At 41.8% G+C, this 18,492-nt stretch overlaps 1 protein-coding gene across 1 annotated transcript; it reads left to right on the forward strand.

Moving 5' to 3' along the window:
• The first annotated feature begins 1,305 nt into the window (after positions 1–1,305).
• ZNF394 (zinc finger protein 394) lies at positions 1,306–16,529 on the forward strand. The gene is made up of 3 exons (XM_036896966.2): positions 1,306–1,935; positions 4,446–4,572; positions 15,467–16,529. The coding sequence occupies exons 1-3, from the start codon at positions 1,483–1,485 to the stop codon at positions 16,525–16,527; spliced, it is 1,641 nt and encodes a 546-aa protein (XP_036752861.2). The 5' UTR covers positions 1,306–1,482; the 3' UTR covers positions 16,528–16,529.
• The last annotated feature ends 1,963 nt before the right edge of the window (positions 16,530–18,492 follow it).

Here is an 18,492-nt window from a genome sequence, read left to right on the forward strand (position 1 = left end):
ATCCTCTGGCTTGAGAATTATCATGATTGTGTTGTTGTTGTAAAAAAAATGCTTATAGAGAGGCTTGACTTTGTCTAATGTTTGGTAAAAGTTTTGTTAGCAATCTGGCATGGTTGTTAGGAATGAGTGAACAAGTTGTAGAAACATATTTTGTGCTTAGTGAGAGATTGTGGTGTAAAGTACATTTACTTAATCTGCATAGGCTGAATCCTCTGGTTTGAGGATTATCAAGATTTTATTGCTGTTGTTATTGTATGTCATTAGTTGTTGGAAGAGGGGGAACGAGAACATTGTAAGGCGAGATTTCTGGAGGGGTGGCCTTTGGGTAAAATTGTAGTATTTCCAGAATATCTTGCCTGGCTTTGGTATATCTGCATATCAGCAGGCATTCAGAGGTGGAAAGAAGTATGGCTTTAGTGCATTTGCATCTTTCCTCAGGGGTGAAGGTCATCTCCATATCAGTGGTTGGTTACCTGGGCAAAGGAAGGCTCATCATCGTACCTGAGAGGTGAGAGGGAGGGCGAGTTTTGCTTCTGCTGGAGCAGGAAAGAGTGATGGGCTGGACTGCAGTTTTCTAAGCAATAAACGGATTTTAAACTTTATTTCTCCCTTTGACTGATTTTGGTTTTTAGAGGTATTTTGCCCCATGATTTCCTCTCCCCAGACTTACAGTGGCTACACTCCGAAGTATTCCATTTACCACACTGTTCTGTAAGTATTTGTATCGCTGTGGGGTGGGCAACTGAGGACAGGGACTATGTCTTACTATATAGTATCAAGTAGTGTGGCTTTACATATACAAGATAATGCCAGTCTTTAAAAATGAATACCACGTGGATGGACCGTTGATAGAAACTTCTCTCCACCCCTGAGGAATGGCGCAAATGTACTAAAACCATTTTTCTTTCCACCTCCTCTGAAAGCCTACTGATATGCAGATGTACTAAATAAAGCCAGGCGAGATATTCTGGAAATGTTACAATTTTACCCATGACCGTTAATTTAAAATTTACAAAATTTTATTCACGGACAATGGGTTAAAAAATGGCATTCAAGTTGTAAAAGAAGAGAATCCTTTAGTTCTGTAAACTGAAGGGCTGTAAGCTCCACCAGGAAAGATACCCACCCAACACAGCGGACCTCTGGAATGGGCGAGGACGGCAAACCACTGAGATGCAGCTCACTCCTCCGGGGCGCCTAGAGTGACCCCGGAAATGCCTGGAAGAGGTAGGCACCCAGCGAGGCGGTGACGCACTTCCTGCCTTGGTGGTTTGTGTATTTTATCACGGGGATGGAGCGGTTTCCGGTAGAATAGCTGCGGGTGGGAGGAGTCTTGGAGGGGCCGAGCAGGGTGGGACACTCTTTAGCCCGAGACGGTTGTGAGCCGCTGTTCTGGAGAGGTCCGCGGCTTTTTGCAGGCTCGGCTGCTGTCTTCTCACCTGAAGGCAGAACTCCCGCTAAGTCAGTACGTGCTGGGGAAAGATGAATTCGACCTGGTCGGCAAGTCCAGCCAGTGATGCTGAGGTCGGAGCCCGGATGATAGCTGCGAGCTCCAAGGTCGCTGGGCCGCCCCAGCGTGATGGACTTTTGATAGTGAAAGTGGAGGAAGATTCACTCGGAGGTCGAGAGTGGGACCCGCCCAGACACAGTCAGGATCCCGAAATTTCTCGACAGCATTTTAGGCGGTTCCGTTACCAGGAGGTGGCTGGCCCGGAAGAGGCGCTCAGCCGGCTCAGGGAACTTTGTCGTCGGTGGCTGAGGCCTGAGGTGCGCTCGAAGGAGCAGATCCTGGACCTGTTGGTGCTGGAGCAATTCCTGACCATCCTGCCCCAGGAGCTGCAGGCCTGGGTGCGGAAACACTGCCCGGGCAGTGGGGAGGAGGCTGCCGCCGCGGTGAGCGCTCTTCAGAGAGCGCTTGGTGGGACCTCCCCGCAGGTGAGCAGAGAAACTGTTCTGGTGATGGGAGTGTGGAGAATGGAGGTGTATAGGACACTAAGTTTCACACCGCCTTCCCCTCTGTATCACAGTTCGTGTGAACTGTAGGATGTGCATGAAAGTTTCTTTACTTTCTTTGGGAAACTGGTGATAAATCCTTTCAGAAAGTGATCCTTGAGTTATAGACCTCGCAGCACAAAACCAACACTGGAGTACTGTTTACCCATTGTAAGACATCCTCTTGTCTAGCTAGACTTCTGAGAAAGAAAGTTGTGATGATGGAAAGTGGCCCCATGTTGTTAAGTGCTTATGTAGAACAGCGATTCCTGCTATTTTTAATATTAAGATCTGTTTTTACTTCCCAAGGGTTGGTTGGAGACCCCCTAGTCCCACAATTGATAATGGTACTCCAGAGAGCAGAGAGGAGATGGAAATGGAGTTAATAATTGATCGTGCCTACATGATGAAGCCTACATAGAAATCCCAATAGTCTGGTGTTCAGACAGGTGGGTAAATACATCCACCTTAGGAGTTAGGAGAGTGGGGCACCCCAACTCCATGGGGACAGAAGCACCTGAGCTCCTGACTTTGACAGACCCCACCCTATGCAGCTCTTCCATCTGTCTGTACTTGACATATCCTTTTATAATAGGCTAGTAATCTAGTAAGTAAGCTGTTTGCCTGAATTCTAGAGCTGTTTTAGCAAATTCCCAAAAAGGGGATCACAGGAACGTCTGATATAGAGACACTTAGGCAGAAGCACGTCCACAGATGACAACATGGACTTGTGACTGGCATCTGAAATTGGGAAGTAGGCAGTCTTGTAGAACTGAGCCCTTAACCTGTGGGATCTGATGCCATCTCCAGGTGGTAGTGTCAGAATTTAGCTAAACTTTAGGTTGCCCATATGGTGTCACAGACATGTGGAAACAGACTCACATGGTGTCAAAAGTGAAGAGGTGTTACAGTGATGTACTCAGATTTACTGAGAGTAGAGGAGCCACACAGGAGTGTGGTTTTCCTTTACAAGGAGACGGGAGGCACTCAGGAAAGAGCAAAATGTATTTTTTGTCTCAGGTGCAAAGACAGAAGGCACACAGAGTCTCATGGGAAAGACACCCAGGTGGGCAGGAGGCAGATGACAGGAGATGGGGGCAAGTTTAGGTCAGAGCCTGTATTGGGGTTTTGGAGGGTAAGGCAGGGCAGGGTGAACAGTTTAGGGTTGGCTTGTTTGAATCATTTCAGTGGCTGTACATTATAGTCATGGTCTCTACTTGCCTATTGCCTGGCCATGGGATGGTTAAGGCAGAGAAATGTTGCCTTCTGGGGTGTATGGGCCGACTGAAGAGGTGTGGCTCTGGATTATTGAGTCTTGCTGAGCCCTTTGCTCTAAGGATTGCAGAGCCCGGACAGGGGGTGCATTCCCCATCCAGAAAGGTTTTTTTTTAAAGATGTCAAAACACAAAATATCTGTTAGTCCTGGGAGAGGAAATCCCGGGGCAAAATACCTCTAAAAACCGAAATCAGTCAAAGGGAGAAATAAAGTTTAAAAACCATTTATTGCTTACAAAATTGCAGTCCAGCCCATCTCTCTCTCCTGCTCCAGCAAGCAGCAAAACCGGCCCTCCCCTCCCCTCTCAGGTACAGATAAACCCTCCATTGCCCAAGTAATTACCTATTGATATGGAGATGACTTCTCTCCACCCCTGAGGAAAGATGCAAATACACTAAAGCCTTGCTTCTTTCCACCTCTGAACACCTGTTGATATGCAGATGTACTAAAGCCAGGCGAGATATTCTGGAAATGTTACAGTTTTACCCACAATATCCCAAAACATAACAAAGTTAACAAATACATTCCCTTCTTTGTCATTGAGTGAGAGATCCTTGGAATCCATTTGTGACCCATCAATGGAAACTAGACAGCCACTCCCTGCACCAGTACTAGAACCTTCCCTAACGTTCCCCTTCTGTGAATGGTCAACAGCCATTTAAATAAAACATCTCAAAAGCTCGTCTTGTCGGATAATTATAGTGCAATGGTCAAGAGAAGGCAAAGGAAATTTTACTGAGCCCCAGCTGGCAGTAAGGGGCCTCATCTTAAGATAGAGATTTCTAATTCTAACATGAGGACACTGTCTCAGAGCCAGTGTTGAACTCAGGACTTTCTATTTTTAATCCCTGTCAGGTTTCCATTTTGATAAATAACAGTGATATGACAACATTTTACTCTGACCCCAACTCAGTGTAGACAGTCCACAGAAAGGCTTTCAGGGTTCCAAAAGAACATCAGCCTCCATCTTTGGCCACTTTGAAACTCCCCAGACAGGACTCACTGGTAAAGACTCAACAGCCATGGTTCTTACTCATGATTAAGAATTGTGGTTGTTTCTCAGTGCTCCCTCCTTGGGGCTTGTGGACTCCTGTCTGGGGTCTCGCCTCATCCCGAGATGAGCAGGTATGCTGTCCTGGGACTGCAGGTGCTAACTGGAGGTACCATGTTGTTTCAGGGGTTGGTGGGAGTCAAGGATGTGGCGGTGTCTCTAACCTGGGAGGAATGGGAACGTCTGGACCCTGCTCAGAGGGACTTCTGCAGGGAGAGCGCGCCAAAGGACTGTGGGAACGCAGTGTCACGGAGTAAGTGCGGGGGTTGTGCTTGTTCCCAGTGGTGTGTGATGTGCGAAGGGCTGGCTTCAGCCAGTCTGCCATTCATAGTCATAGTTTGAGACCCCAGCGTCTCTTGTGTAAGCCAAGCTATCCTATCACCCAGAAATAGTAGGTTGTACTTTTTATTTTGGTTCATTTTTAATAAAACACATACAGAAAAACATAATGGGCACCTGTGTATTTATCACCCAGGTTTATCACATTTTAATATTTTGCCGTATTGTTTTCCTTTTTTTTCAAAGAAAGAGTAATTTATAGCTATAGGTGAAGCCCTGGACAACCCTCTCTGAAAGCTCTTCCCCGTGCTCCTTCTCCAGAGTAACCACTATCCTGGATGTACTATTAGTCTCCGTCTGTGTTTTATTTGTTTGTTTGTTTGTTTGTTTTCAAGTAGTGAGTTTATATTTTCTTATTAAGGTATCATTGATATACACTCTTATGAAGGTTTCACAAGAGAAACAATCTGGTCACTACATTCACCCTTATTATCGAGTCCCCCCCCCACCCCATCGCACTCACTGTCCATCAGTGTAGTAAGATTCCACAGAGTCCATACTTGTCTTCTCTGTGCTGCACTGTCTTCCCCGTGACTCCACACACACCATGTGCACTAATCATGATACCCCACAATCCCCTTCTCCCTCCCCCCCCACCACTCCACTTTAGTCACTGCTAGTCCCTTCTTGGAGTCTGAATCTGATGCAATTTGTTCCTTCAGTTTTGTTTCATTGTTATACTCCACAAATGAGGGAAATGATTTGGTATTTGTCTCTCTCTGCCTGACTTATTTCTCTGAGCTTAATAACCTCTAGCTCCATCCATGCTGTTGAAATCATCTGTTTTATATTCTTTCTACATCTACACTTAGCTACATACATACACATACTCTATCTTTATGTATAAATGTGTATCGAAACATGTAAGTACATGAACATGTAAGGATATATAGCATTATGTGTTCTAATGGCACGTAAATCATACTACTGTGATTTCTTTGCAATGCCTTTTTTCTCAACAACGCCGTTTGCAAGATTTAGCCATGTGGATACATGTAGCTCTAGTTCATTCACACCTATAGATTGCATTGTGTGAATGTTCCAAAAGTCATTTATCCATTCTCCTGCCAATAGATATTAACACTTCTAATTTTTCACCATTTCTTATTACCTGAACATTCTTGTACCTTTCTCCCTGTGTTCATATGTAGGAGTTTCTGAGGGAATATGTTTGTGACTATTTGACTGTCTTGCTGTACAAAAGGACTGAACCCAATCGACTCCTACCGGCAGAATGTAAGGATTCTTCTTCCACATCCTTGGCAACATTTGGAGTCAAGCTGATCGCATGATGCCTTAACACAGTCGCACAAGTGTTCCCTTTAACGTGTTAGGTTTTGGTCATGCCCCTGCTCAGAACCTGCAGTGGCTCCTCATTTCATTTTATCCTTACATCAATGGATAAAAGCCATTGACCTTTACACCCATGTCTTGGCCGTGTTACCTTGCCTACCCATCTCCTCCTATTCCCCTCATTCTTTTCCAACTCCACTGGCCTTGCTGCTCCTTGAACATGGTGGGCACCCTGCCTCATACTCTTTGCTCTAACTGACCCCTCTGCCTGGAATATTTTTCCCCCAGATTTCCACTAGGCAGACTCCCTGACTTGGTTCAGGTCGTGGCTCAAATCTCACTTTTCAGTAAGGCCCGACCTGACAAGCATGTTTAACACTGCAGTTCACTTCTCACGCTGTTGCCCAATCCCTTACCTCACCCGACATGGTCCACAGTTTCTATGACCCTCTCTCATCCTGTGTAGTTTACTTTGTTTACTTACTGTCTGTCTTCTAGAATGTAAACTCCACAAACGGAGGGATTTTGTCTGTTTTGTTCATTAATCTATCCCAAGCACCTGGAATAGTGCCTGGCACACAATAGTTGCTCAATAAGTACTAGTTGGATTAATTCATGAATGGTGGGTGCCTTATTTTAACTTTTATTTCCCTCATTTCTCCAGGGCCAAACAGTTTTTCAGGCAATTTTTTCTGGGTGTTCTAGTTCCCTCTCCTGTGGATTGTCTATTCATGTCACTACTCCCCTTATCCCCTCCATTACCTTTTTGTAAATTACTTTGTGGTAGTTCCTTATTTTTTTTATTCAGGTATTATTGCTATACACTCTTATGAATGGTTCACATGAAAAACAATATGGTTACTTCATTCACCCATATTATCAAGTCCCCGCCCATACCCCATCACAGTCACTGTCCATCAGTGTAGTAAGATGCCAGCAGATTCACTCTTTGCCTTCTCTGTGCTATACTGTCTTCCCCATGACCCCCCCACACCATGTGTACTAATCATAATACCCCTGAATCCCCTTCTCCCTCCCTCCCCACCCGCCCTCCCACATTCCTCCCCTTTGGTAACCCGCTAGTCCCTTCTTGGAGTCTGTGAGTCTGCTGCTGTTTTGTTCCTTCAGTTTTGCTTCATTGTACTCCACAAATGAGGAAAATCATTTGGCACTTGTCTTTCTCTGCCTGGCTTATTTCACTGAGCATAATCTCCTCCAGCCCCATCCATGTTGTTGCAAGTGGTAAGATTTGTTACTTTCTTATGGCTGAATAATACTCCATTGTGTATATGTACCACATCTTCTTTATCCATTCATCTACTGATGGACACTTAGGTTGCTTCCATATCTTGGCTACTGTAAATAGTGTGATAAACATAGGGGTGCATATGTCTTTTTGAATCTGAGAACTTGTATTCTTTGGGTAAATTCCTAGGAATGGGATTGCCAAGTGAAATGGTATTTCTATTTTGAGTTTTTTGAGGACCCTCCATATTGCTTTCCACAATGGTTGAACCAGCTTACATTTCCACCAGCTGTGTAGGAGGGTTCCCCTTTCTCTGCATCCTCACCAGTATTTGTTGTTCTCAATCTCTTCCATGCTGGCCATCCTAACTGGTGTGAGGTGATATCTCATTGTGGTTTTAATTTGCATTTCCCTGATAATTAGTGATGTGGAGCATCTTTTCATGTGCCTGTTGGCAATCTGAATTTCTTCTTTGGAGAATTGTCTCTTCATATCCTCTGCCCATTTTTTAATCGGGTTATTTGCTTTTTGGGTGTTGAGGCATATGAGTTCTTTATTTTTTGTGTTAACCCCTTGTCGCATATGTCATTTACAAATATATTCTCCCGTACTGTAGAATGAATGCCTTTATGTTCTGTTGATGGTGTCCTTTGCCATACAGGAGCTTTTTAGTTCGATGTAGTCCCACTTGTTCAATTTTTATTTTGTTTCCCTTGCTTGAGGAGATGTGTTCAGGAAGAAGTTGCTCATGTTTATATTCAGGAGATTTTTGCCTATGTTGTCTTCTGAGAGTTTTATGGTTTCATGACTTACATTCAGGTCTTCGATCCATTTTGAGTTTACTTTTGTGTATGGAGTTAAACAGTAATCCAGTTTCATTCTCTTACATGTAGCTGTCCAGTTTTGCCAACAGCAGCTGTTGAAGAGGCTGTCATTTCCCCATTGTATGTCCATAGCTCCTTTATCATGTATTCGACCAATATCACATATTCAATAATATTGTATATTCAACCATATATGGTTGGGTTTATATCTGGACTCTCCAGTCTGTTCCATTGGTCTATTGTTCTCTTCTTGTGCCGTTATCAAATTATCTTGATTACTGTGGCTTTGTAGTGGAGCTTGAAGTTGGGGAGCATAATCCTCCCAGCTTTATTCTTCCTTCTCAGGATTGCTTTGGCTATTTGGGTCTTTTGTGGTTCCACATGAATTTTAGAACAATTCGCTGTAGGTCATTGAAGAATGCTGTTGGTGTTTTGATAGGAATTCCATTGAATCTGTAGATTGCTTTAGGCAGGATGGCCATTTTGACAATATTAATTCTTCCTATACGTGAGCTTGGGGATGTGTTTCCATTTGTTGGCATCTTCTTTACTTTCTCTCATGAGTGTATTGTTTTCAGAGTACAGGTCTTTCACTTTCTTGGTTAGGTTTATTCCTAGGTATTTTATTCATTTTGATGCAGTTGAGAATGGAATTGTTTTCCTGATTTCTCTTTCTGCTGGTTCATCGTTAGTGTATAGGAATGCAACAGATTTCTGTGTATTAATTTTGTGTCCTGCAACTTTGCTGAATTCAGATATTAGATCTGGTAGTTTGGGATTGGATTCTTTAAGGTTTTTTATGTATAATATCATATCATCTGCAAACAGTGACAGTTTAACTTCTTCTTTACCAATCTGGATGCCTTTATTTCTCTGTGTTGTCTAATTGCTGTGGTGAGGACCTCCAGAACTATGTTGAATAAAAGTGGGGAGAGTGGGCATCCATGTCTTATTCCCGATCTTAAAGGAAAGGCTTTCAGCTTCTTGCTGTTAAGTACGATGTTTGCTGTGGATTTGTAATATATGGCCTTTATTATGTTGAGGTACATGCCCTCTATACCCATTTTGTTGAGAGTTTTTATCATGAATGGATGTTGAGTTTTGTCGAATGCTTTTTCAGCATCTATGGATATGATCATGTGGTTTTTGTCCTTTTTGTTGATGTGGTAGATGATGTTGATGGATTTTTTAATACTGTACCATCCTTGCATCCCTGAAATAAATCCTACTTGATCATGATGGATGATCTTTTTGATGTATTTTTGAATTCGGTTTGCTAATATTTTGTTGAGTATTTTTCCTTCTGTGTTCATCAGGGATATTGGTCTGTAATTTTCTTTTTTTGTGGTGTCTTTGCCTGGTTTGGGTATTAGAGTGATGCTAGCTGCATAGAATGAGTTTGAAGTATTCCCTCTTCTTCTACTTTTTAGGAAACTAAGGAGGATGGGTCTTAGGTCTTCACTAAATGTTGATAAAATTCAGCAGTGAAGCCATCTGGTCCAGGTGTTTTGTTCTTAGGTAATTTTTTGATTACCAGGTCAATTTTGTTGCTGGTAATTGTTCTGTTTCGATTTTCTGTTTCTTCCTTGGTCAGCCTTGGAAGGTTGTGTTTTTCTAGAAAGAAGTCCATTTCTTCTAGGTTGTCCAGTTTGTTAGCATAGTATTCTCTAATAATTCTTTGTATTTCTGTGTGTCCATAGTGATTTTTCCTTTGCCATTTTTGATTCATTTATGTGTATAGATTCTCTTTTTTTCTTGATAGATAAGTCTGGCTAGGGGGTTATCTATTTTGTTTGTTTTCTCGAAGAACCAGTTCCTGCTTTCATTGATTCTTTCTATTGTTTTATTCTTCTTGGTTTTATTTATTTCTGCTCTAATCTTTATTTCCCTCCTGCTGACTTTGGGCCTCATTTGTTCTTCTCTTTCTAGTTTCATTAATTGTGAGTTTAGACTGTTCATATGGGATTGTTGTTCTTCCCTGAGGTAGGCCTGTGTTGCAATATACTTCCCTCTTAGCACAGCCTTTGCTGTGTCCCACAGATTTTGGAGTGTTACATTATTGTTGTCATTTGTCTCAATATATTGCTTAATCTCTGTTTCTATTTGGTCATTGATCCATTGGTTATTTAGGAGCATGTTGTGAAGCCTCCATATGTTGTGGGATTTTTCATTTTCTTTGTGTAATACCTAGTTTCATACCTTTGTGGTCTGAGAAACTGGTTGGTACAATTGCAGTCTTTTTTAACTGAGGCTCTTTTTGTAGCCTAGTATATGATCTATTCTTGAAAATGTTCCATGTGCACTTGAGAAGAATGTGTATTCTGCTGCTTTTCTGTGTAGAGTTCTGTAGATGTCTGTTAGGTCCATCTGTTCTGGTGTGTTATTCAGTGCCTCTGTCTCCTTACTTATTTTCTGTCTGGTTGATTTGTAGTTTGTAGTGAGTAGAGTGTTGTAGTTCATTGTCCTAGAATGAATGCATTGCATTCTATTTCCCCTTTTAATTCTGTTAGTATTTGTTTCACATATGTAGGTGCTCCTGTGTTGGGTGCATACATATTTATACTCATTATATCTTGTTAGATTAACCCCTTTATCATTACATAATATCCTTCTTTGGCTCTTGTAACTTTCTTTGGTTTGAAGTCTATTTTGTCTGGTAGAAGTACTGCAAATCCTTCTTTTTCCTCCCTATTAATTGCATGAAATATCTTTTTCCATCCCTTCACTTGTAGTCTGTGCATATCTTTGGGTTTGAAGTGAGTCTCTTGTAGGCAGCATATAGGTGGGTCTTGTTTTTTTATCCATTCAGTGACTGTCTTTTGATTGGTGCATACAGACCATTTACATTTAGGGTGATTATCGATAGGTATGTACTTACTGCCATTGCAGACTTTAGATTCATGGTTACCAAAGGTTCAATGGTAATTGCCTTACTATCTCAGAGCCAAATTTAATTCACTTAGTATTTTATTACAAATGTGATCTAAAGGTTCTTTTTTCTCTTCCATTTTCTTCCTCTTCCATTCTTTGTATATTAGTATCATATTCTGTACTCTGTCTATCTCTTGACTGACTTTGAGGGAAGTTGATGTAATTTTGCATTTGCTTAGTAATTAACTGTTCTACTTTCTTTACTGTGGTTTTATTACTATTAAAACTTAGGAACACTTCCATCTACAGTAGTCCCTCCAAAATACACTGTAGAGATAGTTTGTGGGAGGTAAATTCTCTCAGCTTTTGCTTATCTGGAAATTGTTTAATTCCTCCTTCAAATTTAAATGATAATCTTGCCAGATAAAGTATTCTTGGTTCGAGGCCCTTCTGCTTCATTGCATTAAATATACCATGCCACTCCCTTCTGGCCTGTAAGGTTTCTGCTGAGAAGTCTGATGATAGCCTGATAGGCTTTCCTTTGTATGTGATCTTATTTCTCTCACTGGCTGCTTTTTAATAGCCTGGGTTTATCCTTGATCTTTGCCATTTTAATTATTATATGTCTTGGTGTTATCTTTCTTGGGTTTCATGTGTTGGGAGATCTGTGCACCTCCATGACCTGAGAGACTATCTCCTTCCCCAGATTGGGGAAGTTTTCAGCAATTACCTCCTCAAAGACACTTTCTATCCCTCTTTCTCTCTTCTTCTTCTTCTGGTACCCCTATAATATGAATATTGTTCTATTTGGATTGGTAACACAGTTCTCTCAATATTGTTTCTTTCTTATAGATCCTTTTTTCTCTCTATACCTCAGCAGCTTTGTATTACTCTCCTCTAATTTCTGTTTTATTTTTCGTCTCCTCCACCGTATCCATTGTATGTTTAAAACCTTCCATTGTATGTTTCACTTCTGATACTGTGTTCTGTAATGATTGGATCTCTGAATGGAATTTATTCCTGAGTTCTTGCATATTTTTCTGTACCTCCATGAACATGTTTATGATTTTTATTCTTTCAGGAAGATTCATGAGATTGGTTTCATTTGACTCTTGCTGTATGCATGATTTTGCTTTGAACCAGGTTCCTTTGACATTTCATATTTGTATGTGGTGCCCTCTGGTGCCCAGAAGCTCTACTCTCTGGAACTGCTCAGCCCCTGGAGCAATACCAGGAGTTGCAGGGGAGCAGTGTTGGCACCTGGGGGGAGGAAAGAGCTGTTTCCTGCTTCCCAGCTGCTATGCCTGTCTGTCCTGCCAGAACCAGTGGGCCAAGCACACAGGTATAAGTCTCTGTGCTTTGCATTTGTAGCTGCTGTAGGTGGGGTTTCCCTCTGGCTGGCCTGACACCAGGGCAGGGCTTGCCAGTTTGCGATCCAGGTGTGGGCTGGCCAAGAGGAAGGCTCAGCAGGCTGTGTATCACGGTGTGGGGCCTTGAACCTGTGTAGCCAAGCAGGGGGTTGGAGCACCTGAAGGTCATGAAAGTTCCCAACCTGCTGAGCAGAGTGCAACCGGACAATTTTGTCTACCTGTCCTTTCTCCTGAGCAGTAAGCTCTGTGCAATCCTTGCCCCTTTAGCAGCCCTCTCACTGTTAGGAAGTCTCTCAGACTGCCCGCCTTTCTTTTGTCCCAGAGCAGCCGGATATGGATCCCTGTTTTCTACAAGTGGCTGGAGTCTCAATCTCTCCATTTATTCTGCCTGTCTTCGCTTTCCAACCTCCCTGTTCACCAGAGCACCATGCAATGTAGGTTTGTGCTCCCAGAGCAGATCTCCAGAGCTAGGTGTTCCACAGTCCCAGTCTTCCCCTCCCTCCCTGCTCCATTTCTCTTCCTCCTGCCAGTGAGCTGGGGTTGGGGAAGGGCTTCGTCCCACTGGATCATGGGTTTTTTACATTACCTTGTTCTGTGAAGTCTGTTCTGTTCTCCAGGTGTATGCAGTCTGGCACAGCCTTCCTTCCTGTTGCTCTTTCAGGATTAGTTGTATTAATTCTATGTTAGTATTGTATGCGGTTTTATGAGGAGGCCTCTGTCTCATCTCTTACACCGCCATCTTTATTCTAGCAGTTCCTATTTTTTACAGTAATCCTATTACTTTATTGGTTATATAGATGGCTTCTTTTTTCACCATGGCATCTATAGTTACATAAAATTAAAAATTTTTAAGTCAGATTTTTCATTTACCTTGTAATTTGTTTTTCCAGTCTCCTTAGAAAATATCAGACCATTCTCAATCCTGATTCCTCACAGACTAAATTAAAAATTTTAACTTTTTCCATTGGTATTCATTTTCATATTTCCAAATAAGATGCGTATTCTGCAATTTTCTCCTCCAGTTTCAGTTATTATCTCTTGACTGCCTACTGAGGAAGACAAGGATTCTCTGCCCCCAAAATGCACACACTTACTAGTCTGTAATTCTGTTCCTTAATACGTTTCAGTATTCTGCCTATATAAATATCACCTGCATTCACCCACATAATCTATTTGATTGTATGTCTTTAATTTTACAGCATTAGTTTCCCTGGAATTAATAGTGCCTTGTTTGGCATGTGCCTACTTTTCTAACTACTGAGCACTGATTCACCCAAAAACTCTGTTAGAAATGTAAAATTCCTCTCAGTGTGTTCAGATATGTCCACTGTGCCGTCTGTTTCATTTTGCCCTTGGTGAAATCCTTCTGGGTTTCCTCTGCTCCGCTGTAAATGCTTCTCCAAGCATGTTACATGGCTGTTGTCCCAGGACTTTCCTTCACTATCACCCTGGAAATTCCTTTTCTCAAATCTGGGTCCTGTACCATTTTCTTTCTTGGTTTCCCCTCTCAATTTGATGGAAAATGACTTCCAATATCTTCTGGACATACGCTTGGGAGCTAAATGTTGTGAAAGTTTGCGTGTCTGAAAATGCCTTTATTCCTCTCTGAGATTAGAATCATTGTATGGCTGGATTCTCCTTTAGAAATTATTTTCCCCTTTGAATTTGGAAGACAGTGAATTTTCTATCTAGCTTGCCATGTTACTATTGAGAAATCTGATACCCCTGTGATGTTTTATTCTTGGTGTATGATGTTTGCTCTGTATATTTTCTTCCTGCTAGTTTGAAATTTCACAGTGGGTGTGGCTTAGTGCAGAGGTCCTTTTCCATTCATTGTTCTGAGTAAGTTGGTTGGCCCTTGTAGTACAGACACACCCATGTCTTTGAGTTGCAAGACATTTTTTTTATAGTACTTTTTAACTTATCTAGTTTTTATCTTTTTTCCCCCATTTTCTCTCTTGGATTTTGTCCATTTGGAGGTTGAAACTTGTGCACTGATCCTGTAATGTTCTTCCTCACCTTCCCATTTCCTTACTACTTGTTTCTCTTTCTAGGAGATCTTGTTAGCTTTATTTTTCCAACTCTTAATGCTGAGTTATTTCAGCTTTAATTAATATTTTCAAGAGCTTTTTCTTTAAATATTTCTTATAACCTCCTTGCTTCGTGGATGCAATGTCTTCTCTTATTTATCAGAGAGTATTAATGATAGATTAGTAAGTTTTTTTTTCATGCATTGCATATTTCACCAGCATTTACTTTACAGGTCTTCTTGAAATGTTAACCTTTCACTTTACATTTGTATTTAATAGTCAAACATAACAATTTGGATTGGAAACTCTGTATTTGGGTAGGACTTTTGAACTGGTAACCTTTAGTATAAGGTCGCTCATCAGGTGCTATTACACAGGAGTTCCCATATGCCAGTGTCCCCAGGTCTTCTGGCCTGGGCTGGTAAGTTTTACCATTCAGATTCATTCAACAAATATTTTATTGAATGTCTGCAATAGGCCAGGTGCTGGGGATGTATTAGGTAATAAAACCTGTGAAATCTCTGCTTTAAAGTGCCAGCCCTTTCTGGCTGGAGGATATAAGCTTTGGAGCTAAATTTGGGGCTTGAACAGAAGACAGTGCACTGAGGTTCTGCAAGTTAGTGTGTCCCACTCTCATGTGATTCTCCTGATGTGAAAGTGGTACCTGTGCCTCTTCTCAGCTGTGCCTGATGTCCCCAATCTGGAATTTATCTGGCTCAGCCTTCCTGAGTAAACTGCAAAAATTTTATATTGGGGGATGGAATCTAGGGGCTTGACTGTTCCTTTAAAGACTTTCAGTCAAAGCTCGATTGATCTCTCCCACCCACATCCTGTCTTCTGACATCAAAGGCACCTGACATGTCTGCTGGTACAAATCATCACATCGTAAAACTTCTCTTGTTAAACCATCTTTCATTCATGGGTCAAAGGCCATATTGCCTTTATTGACATCCCTTTCATAGCCGCCTCATATAATGACTCATACAGCATATGAGGGCAGAAGGGAGTGTAGGCACAAGTATAAAGGGAAAGAAATAGGGTTTGTATAGGTAAATATGAGCATACCTGATGGAGAACATTATAAAGGTTTTGGGGGGTGGTTTTTCTGCTAGCACTTGCTTATTTCACTCTTGCACAGGGATGAAATATCAGCAGGTTTTTTTTAACTTTTCAGGTTTGGAAACCAGAACTGAGAACAAAGAGTTCATTACAAAGCAAGAAATTTTAGAAGTAGAGCCATGGGGGCAGCTACAAGAGGGGCCCCAAAGGAAGGCTCCCCTATTTTCTGAGCATGGTGAAGCCAGTGAGGACAGGGTAGAGAAGCAGCCAGGAAAGGTCTCACCGCTGAAACTTGAAGATTCTCCTGAAGAGCAAGGACTCACCAGCATCTCAGATCCCAAGAATGGTCCCACAAAAGAGGGAGCCTCCAAAAATAATGAACTTGAGGATCGTGCCAGAGGTTCCAACCTTTGTCGGCATTTCCAGATAGCAGAGAGGCCCATTAATGGGAATGGTTGCACTCAGGGTTCAGAAATGGCAAAACATCAAGTGGCGAAACCTCACAAATTTGTTGACCGTGAGGAAAATGTCCATGGTTCAGTTCTGTTTGAGACCCAGAGGTGGTTCCGTGAAGAAAGGCCTTATAAATGTGATAACTGTGAGAAGAGTTTCAAACAGCGTTCTGACCTTTCTAAACACCAGAGAACCCACACTGGGGAGAAGCCCTATGAGTGCCAAGCGTGTGGGAAGAGCTTCAGTCAGAGTGCTGCTCTGATTAAACACCAGAGGACACATACAGGTGAAAAGCCATATACCTGCCCCAAATGTGGGGATAGCTTCGGACAGAGCTCACACCTCAATCGGCACCAGAGAATCCACATAGGAGAGAAACACTATATATGTAACAAATGTGGGGAAACCTGCCATATTTCTAACCGTTTTAGACATCAGAGAATACATAAAGGGGAGAAGTGCTATACATGTGAAGAATGTGAGAAGAGCTTCAAATGGTGCTCTGATCTCTATAAACACCAGAGAATCCACACTGGGGAGAGGCCTTATGGATGTTCTGTCTGTGGGAAACGCTTCAGTCAGAGTGTAACCCTCACTATCCACCAGAGGACTCACACTGGAGAAAAACCTTATAAATGTCATGAATGTGGAGAAAGCTTTAGACAAAGTCCACACCTTACCCGACACCAAAGAATCCATAGGAATAAAGTCTCATCATTTTGACATGTTTTGCCTGAGCTGTTTTTTCTTTACTATTCTTTGGCCTTTGGCATATTTCAGCCAGTTGGGGATTCTACGTCCTTGGGCATCACATGAGTCTTACGAGTCACAGTACATATTTCAGCAGAGTATTGGAATGGAGGCAGAACACGTAAGTTGGAAGCCCTTCTGAAGGATGAGGTGCGTCTGCAGGAGAGACTTCCCACCAAATCTGGCCAGCTCCTCAGAATGTATCTTAGTCACTTAGAATTGTATTTTAGTCACTTAGATGGCAAAGAGCATTATAATCCAGAACACCTTACAAAGTTCACAGGCATTCTACTTTTTTTACTATTTTAAAAAAATCAATTTTGCGAAGTCCCTCTCTATTTCCCATTCTAGGAGTCTAAGAGTTCAGTTTTATAACTGGTTGATTTCTTTTAAAGCAAGAGAAGCAAAGAAAAATACCACCCAAATATACACTAATTCCTGCCATTGTATCCTTTTCAAGTCTTATTAAATTAAGGGTACTTTATTTGATAACCATTGGTTTCTTAAAAAGGTCATCACTAAACCTTTCACTAAGATTTGGGGCGTTTAGAGAGCCTGTGATATCAAATAGCCTAAAACATGGTTTTCTGTCAAGGCTTCCTAATGTGTGGGACATAAGGGAATGTTCCAGAGTGTTTCCTCAGGGTGGGGAGGAGGATCCAAAAGAGGACTGCAAAGTGCTTGTTTAGTAGTAGTCACTGACAACATACAATACTCTTTAGAAAATGCATCCATGTACATCTTCCCTCTTGACTTTCAGGCAACCCTATGAGTTAAGTAGGAACCTGTGTTCCCATGGAGAAAGGAAGAAATAGTGGTTCATGCTTCAGAACTTGGGTGATCTGACTGCTTGTGCAGCAAACATGTTTTCTTTTACTTCAGCAAAGGGCTCCCAGCCTGCCTTCACCACCGCTGACTGCCTTTGTCCCTGCTGCCTCCAGATTACCCAGCAATAGCAGGCAGGGAGGGCCAGTGGTGTGTGCGTATGCATCATAAGACACAGGCTGAAAGAGGTTTCAACCTTATTCCGAGCACTCTCCACCTTTGTGATTGGTGAAGGAAGGATATGGGGCTGGCTTTACTGCCCTGCTGGGTTCAGCTGTAGGCACACAACTAAGCACTAGGATCAGAGACTCACTCTCTTACCTTTCCAGGTATTGCATTCAAATTTTTTTAAATCAAGGGAATCATAAGCATGTTCCTGGATATTGGGGTAAAAACAGGAACCTACCTGCCACACTGATCCACCGGTTATTGGCATTTTGTTATATTTCCTTTTAGTTTTTTCTACACAAACTTTCTATAATGAAAATAATACTGTTTATATTTTACATCTTTACTGTCTTAAGGCTTTATGCCATCTTCATAATCTTTATGTAACAATTGAGCCATTTTCCTTTTATTGAACAGTTCGGGCATTTCTTAATGTTCACTGTTAGAAGCAATGCTGTAGTGAATGTCCATGTAATTTTAACAACATGGATTGTTCTTTAGAATCTAAGGCTAGATTTACAGAATTCCTTGATCACTGTGTGAGCTACTTTATGGCTCTTAGTATACTTTTCCAATTTCTTCCCCCCAATAAGTGCCAATTACATTCTATTATGAAAGTCTTTCTCCAGTCTTTTCATCTTACCTCGTTAGTTTTTCCCCCTAAACATACAAAAACCAAAACTGAAAGAATTGCCTTTTAGAATTCACCTCCTTGACCTTGGACATGGTAGAATAGTAGTACATATTTTCTCCCTGGACCCGTCTTGTAACCGAGGAGGGATGGATTACTCAGGCTTGAGTGTCCAGAGGAGAATTTAACTTACTTAAATGAGATTTCATATCAACAGTACTGGGCTGAGGGTGAGATGTGTACATAATACCAGTTTAAGCAGACCATGTGCTGTATAACACTGGTATTTTTCCCAAGCTTATCAAGGTTATTTG

Source organism: Manis pentadactyla, chromosome 10 (genome assembly GCF_030020395.1).
Source record: "Manis pentadactyla isolate mManPen7 chromosome 10, mManPen7.hap1, whole genome shotgun sequence".
Taxonomy (NCBI): Eukaryota; Metazoa; Chordata; class Mammalia; order Pholidota; family Manidae; genus Manis; species Manis pentadactyla.